The sequence below is a fragment of the Phalacrocorax aristotelis genome, chromosome 7 (assembly GCF_949628215.1).
Source record: "Phalacrocorax aristotelis chromosome 7, bGulAri2.1, whole genome shotgun sequence".
Taxonomy (NCBI): Eukaryota; Metazoa; Chordata; class Aves; order Suliformes; family Phalacrocoracidae; genus Phalacrocorax; species Phalacrocorax aristotelis.
In genome coordinates, this window is record NC_134282.1 from 27,933,001 (window position 1) to 27,945,986 (window position 12,986).

Genomic DNA, 12,986 nt, shown 5'->3' on the forward strand with positions numbered 1-12,986 from the left:
AGTGCCTTTAGACTAAGGCAGAGTCAGGTTAGGATGGATTGACAGTATTTAGCAGCATACAGATTCTGGGGTTATTGTTCTTGTAAGTTATTAATGGTATCACAAAATGAGAAGTTGGTGATCTGACTTAATACATTTGTGGTAGCATTGATGGCTTTGATGGATGGATGATTTAAATTGTGGGGTTTATAGATGCAGTTTAGTTTGTCTTGAAGATAACTGGCTCACTGCGTAGTAAGGAGAGAAATTCTTTAATGCATTCTGATGGTTTTTGTTCCATCTATTGTATTTGCATTAAAGACCTGCCAGGCTTGTCAGTCTTGGGGAGCATATAAAAAAAGCTCCTAGAGTAGGAGTTGCTTAGTTTATTGGGAAGAGAACTTGGAACATGTTTTAAGGTGAAGAGGAATCAAGTCAGAGTTTCCAGCTTGTTTTGCTGATTGTCAGGGTTTGGGATTACTGTAGCTCACTCTTTGGTATCTAGGACAGGGTGGGATTTAAGGCTTGGGTAGCTCTTCCCTGAAAGGTTGCAGTTGTGGGTTGTTCAGAAGAGGGTTTGTAGTGGTGCAAGATGTAGGTGAAGGGTTTCTGGTTTGATACGGGGTTTGATTTTCTCAGGGACATGTTGGGGTTGGGAGGTGAGGTTTGATTCTGTAATTTTTATATATATGTATTTATATTTAATGACTCTATTGGCTAACTTCATGTTTTTTGGTCTACCTCTGCTACTCTTTTTGGTTCTTGTTCAGTTTTCACAAACTCTTTTTAGGAACTTCATAGGTATTTATAATTTAGATACTCCGCCTGATGGGTAGAGGAAGGATATGGGAATTATTCCCATGGTACACTACTATATACTGTCAATACTCCAGCACTGTCAAGAATCAAGAGTCAAAAGATCTGTGAGACTATGAGCTCTTTTGAAAAGGCCCTTTTATGCTAAGGCAAATGGGATTTAACTCTGTAAGTGATTTTTTTTTTTATTTGGGCTAAATATAGTTAACAATTGAAGGAAAAAAGCTTTCTTACAATTCTTGTTGAAATTTATTCCTGCTGAAACAAAAAGTATCCGTGGGACCCCATCCACTTAATGATAACAAAAGTTAAAAATGGTTACTAAAAGCATGGGTATTTAGACTGCCTTGCTACAGAACGACAGCATTAAGCTACTTATAGTAATGCCTACTGGATGTTTGCTAATCCCTTTATTAAATGCAGCCTCTCTTCTGAGGAGCTCAAAACACGACGGATTTAATAATTTTAGAAAGTCCACGTACCCTTGTGCACACAAAAAGATTGTATTTGAGTGAAAAAGGAACTTTAGTAAAACAGATGCCAATTAGCTACATCAGGTTGAGGATTAAGCTGAATCTCCAGCCTGTTAATAGAGAGGCAGTAGTACAGGAATCCATAGATTTTTGGCATATGAGCATTACTGAAGTCCTTGGACTGGGAAAAACTGGTACTCCAGGATCTTTCGGTTTCTGGACTGACAGCACTGAAAGACTCTCTCAGCCTAAAACTTTGTAAGGGTTATCTCTGGAGTAAGTATGAATACTGAGTAAAGGCTTTCAATACTCCAGCCACACCTAGATAATGTCCAGAAATCTTTGCTCTTTGAGGGACTTGGATTGTGGCATCTTTGTAAGGACAAGGATCCTGACAGGTCTAGCAACTAGGAAATTGATGGAGCTGTTTCTCAAAGCTTGGAGTGCAAGACACGTGGTTTTCTGAACAAGCAGTTTTCAGTGGTGGGAATGCTTTAACATAGTCCTTCAACACTACCACTTTTTTTTGAAGAACGATTACGCCTTTATGCTCTTTTGAGGGTAGGGTAATAAAGGTGCCTATCAGGAAATTGGTAGAATATTACACTTTAGAGTGGTGCTACATTTACTACTACTTGATACATGCACGAGTCTCTCTGTACTAACCGTTAAATATTCTTTCTGTTAGCAGCTGCGTGAACTTAGAGAAGCTGTGATACTAGTGAGCTTATTTTCCTCAAGCCTTTGTGCACATCCCCATAAAGATCATCTGAGTACTAGAATTAGTCACTTCCCGGAGTTTTTAGTTTATGAGACTTCAAAATGCATGTTTTCTTTGATAATCTGGACAAAATGTTCTGCAGTAGTTCTTGGCTTTTCTCATCAGAGTCCCATATGATGAAAAAAGATAAGACAAAACAAAGAAACAAATGCCCATAGAACAAAAACCTGGATCATTCTGGGAGTTTTTTCCTTTATTCCAGTGTTCTGTATGTCAGGCTTTGCTTCTTTTTGTGAAAGCTGGTTTTATTGTTGGCAATTTTCCAGATGCAGTAAATAATAGAACACCAGATGTCCACTGCCGAGAAAAATTACAGATGAGTAAACACTCTTCTGAGGTAGCATAAAAATCTATTAACACTGCTTCTGGTGTGCCTGTAGACTCTCTACGTTCTTGGCCTGTTGTGCTGTACAGCGATGAAAATCCAAAGCCTGTGTGACTGTCTAAATGTGTTTGACTAAACCAGGGATTCCTGCCTTCCTCTAGATGTGGATTATTTTTCAGCAATAAGCAGTCACTGAAGTACTTGAGTGTGAATTTATTCACTGGATTTATTTTTAATTATTGTCACACATGGATTTGATTGAGGGTAAAGTCACAGAAACACTAGAAGAAACGGCAGGATATCAAGAGTTCATCTGATTCTCACCCTTTCCCCTCTGGCAGACACAGTTAAAGTAACACCATGTTTCCAGACCCAAAGCAGGCTGTGTTCCCCAAGCCTTGTCTGTTTTTTCCTAGCTGTTTTAATCTAGGAGTAAGCCTTGTCCACAAAATAGAGAAGGATATTACTTGTCCTTTTCTTACTCTGAGAAAGAGTTCATTCTTCCCCTCCATTGCCTTTGCAGCAGTTTTCATGTATTGAAAAAGAAGTCATCCTCCTTCAGTCTTATCTGTGGCCAGCTGTACTCTCGTCTTGTTTTCCAGTGTACAGGTGTTTCTGGGCCACCTGGAGCCCTGGCTTAGCCCACTAAAATTAACTGTGCAAAACCCTGAGAAGTTTTATGCCATTTTAGTGAGCTGAATTAGCTCGCTCAGAAATCAGCTGAACAAGACGGCCCTTTCTGGGGGGAAGCATTTAATGTCGTGATACCTCAGATACCTTTTAAAACCTTATCCTAAGGTATGGTGAACACTTATGCTAGCTGTACTATTGTTCAATCTTTTGCACATTTTCACTGATTGCTCAGTCTTGTGTTTGGGAGGATGACTGTGCAGTGTCTATGATAGGCAAAATATCTCTCAACTTTAAATTTGTCCCGTTGACTTTTTTGTGACTCTTGCATTACCTTAAAAACACAAGTGAGTTTATCTTCTCAAAACTTCTTCTGAGTCTTGTATTTCCAAGTGCAGAGAAGCAGAAGACTTCGAGGATCCATCTATTCAGGCTCACAATTAGAGGATCGTAGAACCTAACTTTATAGAGACCGTTTCATTATGTGTATTTTATGTTCAAAGTAGGTAGGTAGGAGGCTGGTAGATAGCTGATGTTATCTTGATGAACAGATGGCAAGGAGCAAGTTGTTAATTTAGATCTTAATCATCTAGATATTGGACTAGAATTAGAACTCAGTGCCTTAACACTTAGTCTTGTGCAATCTGTCCATAATTATTTGTATTATGAGTGACGGAGTGCCTGTAGCTCCCTGTGATCTTGGTCACAGTTGTGAATGCTCAGTGCTGCAGAAAATTAGGTCAAGTGTCTCACCGGGTATCCGCAAAGTGAGGAACAGTTACGCCTGAAGAGTCTGTAAGAATAACAAAGGGAAAGCAAGCTTGTTTTCATATGCTCAGTCATTCAAGTTTACTTGTATTTTAAAAGATTACAAACTGAAAAGGATAACAGTTCTGTTCTTGAGCAAGCCATATCTACAGGCAATTGTTTGCCACAAAGCATTTGATTTATATCTTTAGTATTAGCAATCCTAGGCATTATAAGTAAGCAGTATATGGTAATATAGTTAAACTATTGAGTAAACTCTGGAGATGACCAAACAAATTTGTCTGACCGATGTGCGGCATTTGAATCTACTACATTATTATAGCCACGGTTAAAAGATTATATCAGCTTTCCTGTGTAATCTTAGTGTCAGGGCCTCAGCACAGACATGCACAGTACAGGAATTAGCTGCTACCTTCTGAAAATAGTAGCAGAAGATACAGAAAAACTGATTGGTTTTGGCAGCTTGCATATTTTTAGAGACTGAAAACTAAGTATAGAAACCTGATAGTGTGACTTAATGCTTGGAGGTTTTTTGTGATTTAAGAATTTTATTCCCAGCTCTGCAAGAAGTGATTTGCCTAACTTTTCAGTGTAAGGTCTTGCATTCGTAATTGTGAAGAGCACAGAGTAAGTCTGCACACTAGAAAGTGAGACTTGAGATTATTTTTCTGGCTGACTGGGCAGTGCCTTTATAAGCTGAAAGCATTTGGTGAGAGGAAGCAGCACAGCTGCTTTGCCTGTAGAGTCAGTTCTACATGTTAGTGCAACTGAGGAGACAACTGGAATTGCAGACAATGTAAAGTGGACAGCTAGGGCTTGCCATGTGATAATTGTTGTTCCCATGTGTATATGTAACACATCTGGAAATAAAAAGAAGCTTTAGTCAATGATATTGGACATCTACTGAATGCTTTTAATTTTGTGTACAGTCTCGCTTTGTTCTTGGCCTCATGTTTTTCTTGTTACACGCATCACCTCAGTGAGCTCGCTCCCCTCTTTCGTTTTATGTATTAATTTCTTATTGACATTTTCTGAGGATAAACCAAATGTCCATCCTCAGCTTGCTGTTCTGATAACTCCATCCTTCTGAAAGACCCCTAGCCAAACCACATGCCAAACTGTCAAAATTGTCCCTTTACTCAAAACAAAATACATCCATGTCTCTCTCGTACTGGGGAGTCTACACTGGATGCAGTCCTGAGCAGTGGCCTCAGCCCCGAGTAGAGGGGAAGGGTCTCCCCCCCTTGATGTCCCAGTGGTACCATGCCTAAAGGAGCCCAGGAGATGCTGTTGGCCTTTGCAACAAGGGCGCATTGCTGGCTCCTGTTCAAGTTGTCCACCAGGATATTTGGATCTCTTTTGGAGCAGCTGCTTTCCAGATGGCCAGTCCCAAACCTGTGCGCGGGGTTGTTCCTCTGCAGGTACAGGGCTGTGCGGTTCCCTTTGTTGAACTTAATGAGATTCCTGTTTGTCCATTGCTTCTGCTGCCATTCAGTGGGACCTGGACAGCCTGGAGCACCTGGTATATCAACCAACTCTCCCAGTTCTTTGCTTTTATTGTTGATGTGTTTTTGCAAGTTGGGAACTGCAGGTCCTACTGGGGATTAAATGAATAAGAGTAACAGTGCAGACACACATTTGGAGAGGGATGTGGAGTAATAATAGTATGTCCAGAATGCTTTTGAAGGGTGTAGGAGACAAAGCATTGCCATGGTGCACTGGCCTAGTTGTTCCTAATAAAAACAACTCCTTCTATCACAGTTAGACTGCGTTAAGAATATTGCAGGCCATGCATCAGCAGAGCTTGCTCTGTACTTGAAGCATTGAAGGAACTCACTAGTCCTTAGTGTTAATTTTTCTATCAACTGGACTTTCAATCTTGGTTTAAGTACTAGAATATGATAATGTGAAATTTAGATTTTGTGTACAACTTAATTGAAATGATCTTAAAGATAGGATAAATAAACTTTGTCTTGTTTGGCCTTAAATGATGCTATGTATTTTCAAAATCAGGGTGTTTTGTTTGGTTTTTGTTTTGGTTTCAGCTTTATAATGTGTAGATACCTAGTTTACGATAACATTAGTTGAACTGGATTCGGTTGTTGCTACCAGATAGTTGCTTGGAACTACTCTGTCAGGTTTCAGGGTTCATGTCAATCTTTTCATTTGATTGTTTGTTGTTTGGCTAAAATGGGTAGATTACTTCAGCACCAGGGAGGCAAATAACAATCTAAAAACTGCAAAAAATATAGGTAGCTACATGTTAGTGGAAACTATGGAAAATATTGATGGAATGCATGTATCAGATTTGTTGTTGTAAAATTGTAGAGCCTTTCTTAAAGCTAAGCTCATTATTAGATACTTATTGAAGAAAAATTATCATAAAACTGACAACTTACTAGAAAAGGCTGCTTTTTTTTTTTAAGAAGCAGTTTTATACAATGGTCATTATGTCTGCCCTGGTTATTGTGTGTGGTTAAAAAAACAGAAGCAAAAAAGAAACGTTTACTTGTTTTCCCATTTTATATTTCAACTGAATGTTCTCTTCTACTGCCTGCTTTATATTCTTCTATAGGTCATTTTTAACTATGCCAGCATAAATTTATGTAATCTTAAAATATAGATGTGCAAGTTTAAATAGCTGCAAACATGCTAAGGTCATAAAAATTGGGATTGAATGAAAACATCAGATTTTTTAAAACTCCTAAAATAGAAGCAGTTAACCACAAGTTAAAGGACTTGTTCAGCTATATTGTGCGTACTATAGTTTAAATAACGCAAAATGCAAAACTAAAGTGTTCCTCCCCCTGCTCTTCTTTTCCCCAGGAGAAAGGTGACAAAATGGGCACCTGTCAAGCTTTCACGATTTTTTTATCGATGCCTTAATCCTCAGGCTGAGTAGGACAGAAAGGAGAAGAGTTCGATTTTCTTGCTCATAAGAACATCGTCTTTAAGAAAGAGGTGTTCCTTTTATTAAAACCAGAAAAAATGTGAAGGTTCGCATTTCTGTAGTCCATGAGGGTCAATGATTTTTCCACAGTTGTCAAACTTCATTGCACGACTAAATCGAGAACTCTGTTCCAAGCACAAAGCTTTTCATTAGTCACTATAGTGACTGACTTTATTTCCAAACCAAGCCTAAGCAACATGGGTGGTAATTTACGACTGAATTTTGGAAGCAAGTGGTGGTGTTTCTTTGAGCTTAGAGGAATGTTACTGTTGAGGGAAGTTGCAAGGCAGTTATCCCAGGACTGTTAAGAGTTTCCTAACCTCAGCTCAGTGTCTGGGTTGAGGAGGAAAGAGTTAGCATGCAGAGCAGAATAGCCAGCAGGACTGTACTGGATGTGTGGAGGGATGCAGATGACTTGGGTTGTGTAAGGGGAGGCATTATTCCATGCAATGTATGACTCCACTTCTGGTCAGTCCCACAAAATGGGCAGGATTGTGCCTTGTCTTCTGGGGCTTCTGCCTCCCAAGCTGTTCATTTTCCAGCTCATCAGCACTGACAGTTCTTGTATTTTAGCACTCTTTGGCTTAACCCGTGTTAAGTGCTTTCATTAACACAGACAGTAGAAGTGCAACTTTGCCATCTTCTAGATGGTCCAGTCTGGACCTAACCACATACAGATGGATTTTTTTTTTTCCCCAGTGCTATTTTGCAGTTTCCTGATTAGCATAGGGACTTTGTGAAAATACCACAAGACCTTGCAGTTCCCTGTGGGTCAGGTTGCCTGCCTTTTCCACCACGTTAAGGCTGTGGGTCCAGCTTCCTTGATTCTTCAGTTGCTTCTGAATGACACAGCTCCCCTCTTCTCCTTCTGGCTCTTTGTACCCTTCACTCCATACTTTCTTTTAGGCCAGGACTTTTCTTTTTGAATAAGTGTTCCATGAGCAAGTACGCTTTACCATATGTGTGAAAGCATTCCCTAGAACAGTTGTGTACTGCTGGTTACTGTATCCAAGCATGTACAGCACAACAGTTGTAAAGGGTGATAACTAAGTTAAAAAACAAAACTAAAAAAAGAAATTCCACATAACAGTTGTGCAGGATGCCTTAGGAATCTGTGGAAAATATCTCACATGAAACACACATCAATTTTCTTGAACTTTTGAAAAGTAAGATTGCCCGGTGTCCTGCTAGAATTAGATAATCTTAAGATCTAAGGTGGGTAGATTTCCTCTGAGGTCTAGTTAGCATACACAGCAGTGTGTGCGTGTGAGTGCATGTGTAATTGTGTGTGTACAAAAAAATTATACTTTTTAAACAAAGGGAAGGTATTACAGAATACTGTTGAGCAGTGTGCTCAGGTGGCCAAGAAGGCCAATGGCATCCTGGCAGGAATAGTGTGGCCAGCAGCAGCAGGGCAGTGATCGTGCCCCTGTACTCAGCACTGGTGAGGGCACACCCTGAATGTTGTGTTCAGTTTTGGGCCCCTCAGTACAAGAAGGACATTGAAGTGCTGGAACATGTCCAGAGAAGGGCAACAAAGCTGGTGAAGGGTCTGGAGAACAAGTCTTATGAGGAGCGGCTGAGGGAACTGGGGTTGTTTATCCTGGAGAAGAGGAGGCTGAGGGGAGACCTTATCGCTCTCTACAACTACCTGAAAGGAGGTTGTAGCGAGGTGGGGGTTGGTCTCTTCTCCCAAGTAACAAGCAATAGGACGAGAGGAAATGGCCTCAAGCTGCACCAGGGGAAGTTTAGGTTGGATATTAGGAAAAACGTCTTCACCAAAAGGGTTGTCAAACATTGGAAGAGGCTGCCCAGAGAGGTGGTTGAGTCTCCATCCCTGGAGGTATTTAAAAGAAGGGTAGACGTGGTGCTTGAGGATGTGCTTTAGTGGTGGACTTGGCAGTGATAGGTTAGCAGTTGGACTTGATGATCTTAAGGGTCTTTTCCAACCGTAATGATTCTATGACTCTATGAAAAATGCGTACATCTACTTGTCATGGCAGGAGGAAAAAATATTTGCAGAAGCTTAATCAAAACCTTTCTTCTATTTTAGGATTTTATTAAATATTCTTACGTTATACCTAAATACTGGTATTTTGTGACTACCAGAGTGCATTTTGTTCTGACTGTAGTGACCCTGTCCATTTCAGAGATCTGAACATTCCCTTTTTCTCATGGTATAGAAAATCACCTCAGAACTTAATTCAGTCTGATGCTATGTTTGTTTATAATAAATTCTTACAAGTGCCTGAAATAGTTGCTTGATGCTGTTGAATGGGCATTTCATTCCCCTGTTAAGAGTAATCGCATCCTTTAAAACATTGTCTCTAACGAAGAAACATTCTTATGGAACCAAGTTATGGAAATAGCACAAATAGCATATCATGTAACATTTTTGTTCTGGAAGAACTCAGGCTGCTTGTTTGTTATAGTGAAACTGGAGAGCTTTTACACCAACCTGGTGTACTGGCCGTGGAAAATGATCCTCTTTAAATTGTTAATGCTAGAGTGGTAACTGCCATTTCAAGCAAACTTATCTTTTGTGAACATTTGTTTTGCAAAAAGGTGGCTTTTTAATGATACAGTTTAAAAAATGGCCTATGAGATGGTAGTATATAGGAAAAAAAATCCAATTTGGTGATGAGATGCTGTAAGTAAAACTGTCGGTAGCAAGAAGTAGTAAGTACTGGAGGAACTAGTTGTATGCATCTGTGCGTTTAATCGGAACTCTAATAACCAGAGGCAAAAAAGTCTGTTCATGCTGTACAGTATGGTTTTGGTAAATACTGATGTGTGTATAGCAGGATTGAAAATAGTACTTCACATGTTGTGCTGTTTTGCTTACCCTGGTGCGGTTATATTTAGATACTGTGGTGCTAGTCACGTTACCTCTTTCTGGCTTGATTTTTCTGCTGTCTTGTGCAAAGCTACTAGAGCACAGAAGCAGCTGCCCATTGAGAAGAAATTAAATATTTAAATAATAGATTTAAAATATCCCATATTTCCAAACATACTGTTAAGTCCTTGGTATTCATTACTATTCCTCAACAGCAGTGCTCCATGCAGCTATTTATATTACCCCAAGATCTGTAAAAGAGGAGGATGAAATAAATCATTTCAGTTTTTCCAGAACTTGCATTTTCTAGAAGAATGGGGTGGCAGTTCTGTGTTTTATTGCATCAAAGATTAGTGCATCTGTCACATTGTGCCATTATTTAACAGTGTCATGTCTGATGTCAATAGTCAACTCCTTGATTAGTCTTTTGGATAGAGAGATTTTACTATGGGTGTAGCGGTACTACAGATACAGTCTATTCTATTGTTTAAACTCACAACCTTGGTTTCACCAGGCTAAAATACTTTCTATTGCAGTTAGAGTTGAACAGCTGCTGACTACTCTTCTGTAAAATTCAGTCATATTAAACTCTGCAAGCCAGTTTATCTAATTTGAATAGCTGTAGCTCCATTAAAGGGAATGTTATTAGGAATATTATCTTTTACTGGTTTTGTTTTGCCTAAATCAAAACTTCTGTGAATTTTAGGTGCAGATCTCTTGTCTTGATTTGAAACTAGGAGAGACTGTTTCCCATGAAACTAAACTTTTGTCTTGCAAATTTAGCCTGTTGTGTGACTAGAAAATAGATTCCTTAAATCTGGATCATCACATTCTCTGCTTAAATATTTGTCTTGTTTATTTAATTTTTCTCAGTGTTTTTATATTAGAGTTACTGTAAACAAAAATGGGAGGTAATGCAAAATAGCTTATGTAACGTTTAAAAAAAAAAAAAAAAAGCTAGTAAAGTTACCTAAACAGAATTGTAAAAACTCAATGCAAGAACATGATTAAGCTGTCCTGGGGACATCCATTCTAAATGTCATGTGGTTTCATAATTATGATACTTCAGAACTGACCATTTTTGTTTACAGTGGTTTTTTTAGTCGATATATGACTATTTTGGAATCACAACTAACAATTTTTTTTTTCTTTTTTGCAGACTGGACTTTGACATTCTTTTTATGAAAGAGGTTTCCAAGTAATTGTCCTATAACTTTGAGAAGAAGTTCTATGTAGCTCTTATTTTCACGAGTGCTACAAAAATGATTACTTCAGATTTGCCAGTACTACAGTGAGTATCTGTTTCTCTGTATATTCGAAATCTTCAGTGTTAAAAAGGTAGTAGTAAACAGACAGGTGATCGAAAGGATAAAGCACAAGCTTGAGAAGTACAGATTAGTGTGACTGTTCCTCTGTTGTCCTATGCTGAAAGAGTGTGGAAAAAAATGAAACACCTTATCTGAAATATATTTGTTTATATGTATGGAGATGTAACTTTGCAGTGAAAAGCAAAACAAGACCTCTGCTACTTTTATGCTTCTGAGTGTTGTGAGATTTCAGAAATGTGAATGGGTTTTAGTCATAATTGACTGTATTTGTGTATTCCAGTTACATACTCTTCTTACAATGAGCTGTATTTATTGTGCAAAAAGCCTTTGGCCTCTGCAGCTGAAGAGAGCAAGTGGTGTGAGCATGTTTTGATCTCATGGGGAAATATGAGGGGCTTATACAAAAGGGAACATCACTGTACCTGGATAAAGTGAACTACTGGTAAGAATAGAGTGGAATTCTATGAGAGGAGCTAGAAAGTAAATCAAGTAGAATTAAGAAAAGAATTTTAGAAACGGGAACAAAATGGAGCTTTATTTGATGCGTTGGGTTGACCATAGCTGGCTGCCAGACACTGACCCAGCTGCGCTCTCACTCCCTTCCTCAACAGGTCAGGGGGAGAAAATAAGATGAAATTACCCTCAGGGGAAAAAACAGACTCAACTTGGGGAAAATTAATTTATTTCCAACTGAATAAGATTTGGCTGATGGTGAGAAACAAAGACAAAAACTAAAATGTGTGCCTTCTCCCATCTGCCCCTTTCCCCAGTCCAACTTCACCCCTTCATTCCCGACTCTTCCACTCACACCCACACCATGGGGTCCTTCAGGGGCTGCAGTGTGTGTACCTGTTCCAGCGTGAGCTCCCCAGGGGCAGTGGGGTGGGTGTCTCTGCTGGCTTGCTGGCAGCACTATCTCCCCATCTCCTGCTGCTTGCAGGGCTGGTCCCTTGCTTCTCATGGCAGTCAGCCCTTTCTTCAGTAGCTCTCACCGGGGTGACGCTGGCTTCTGTGGCTGCCCAGCCGTGCCCTGCCCTGGGGAGGCTGGAACTAGCCGTGTCCAGCATGGGGCAACCCCTTCCCTCCTCACAGATCCTGCCCTGTGGCCAACCCACTGCCACCACCTTGCCGCACAGACCAAATACATTCAGTAATTATCTAATGTTAAGTTTTTTTCTGAAAATAGGAATTATCAGAGGGTGTAAAAGAGCCTAATTTTGTCAGGGTTGAATGGTGTTACAAAACCAAGATTTCAAGTGACTTTATTTAAAAAACTGAATGCTTGGAAAATTGTAAAGTTATTTGTCTGACCTTAATAACAACATGCTCTGCATTGCAATTTTTTCTTATATTTTTAGCACCTCTTTCAAAAAAAGTTAACTAGTTCTGTGGGCGAGCACATGGCGGGGATAGCACCGAGCAGGGAGCATCAGCCCTTGGGCAGGTTCTGGTTAGCTTTAGGGGTAGTTGTGGAAGAAATTTTTCTCAGTTCGTGTTTTCCTGGATGTGCCACATTCAAAAAGCGAGAGTGTGCTTGTGGAATGCCCCATGGACAAAAAGCTGGGAGATTCTGTCACGGCAACAGTAGGAAAGGGATATTTCCGTTCCCAGTTCAAGAAGCTAGATGGCCTTAGGAAGCAAATGAAACATTGTACAGTTTAAGGTTGAAAAGTGCATATTAATAGATTTGGTAACTCTGCTCACTAGCTGAAAAACCTGAGGGTCATTAAAGATGTCTGCATGTTCTTTAATCAGATGATGATTGTGAGCCACCAATATTGTGCAAAGTTAAAAAATGAAAGGAAACATCTATGTTGTTTTTTTCCAGTAGAGTTGGGAATCATTTAATGCCACTGTGCGAAGTGTTGGTGAGGTGTCATCATTAATAATATATGTAGCTTTGGTTGCTCATAAGCAAGATGAGATCTTTCTTTTTACCAGAAAATCAGCAGAATTTGCATGTAAAGGTTTTGAGTCTCCTGAGGGCTCAGAACATTGTCTAGGGTGGATGAGGTATCAAAGAAAGTAATAACTGTTATTACCATAGGTCCCAACCTGACTTTAATCAGAAAAGGGGTATGGCTGAGGGTGACAAAACCT

At 39.6% G+C, this 12,986-nt stretch overlaps 1 protein-coding gene across 4 annotated transcripts in view; it reads left to right on the forward strand.

Moving 5' to 3' along the window:
• The window catches only part of STAG1 (STAG1 cohesin complex component), a 205,590-nt gene that overhangs the window by 31,591 nt on the left and 161,013 nt on the right, over positions 1-12,986 (forward strand). For 3 of the 4 annotated variants that reach the window (XM_075099470.1, XM_075099472.1, XM_075099473.1), the window contains exon 2: positions 10,718-10,849. In XM_075099470.1, coding sequence (XP_074955571.1) covers positions 10,821-10,849 — 29 coding nt within the window. In that variant the 5' untranslated portion in view covers positions 10,718-10,820. Of the gene's footprint in view, positions 1-10,715; positions 10,850-12,986 lie in introns of all 4 variants that reach the window. The other variant, XM_075099471.1, reaches the window with a different exon arrangement.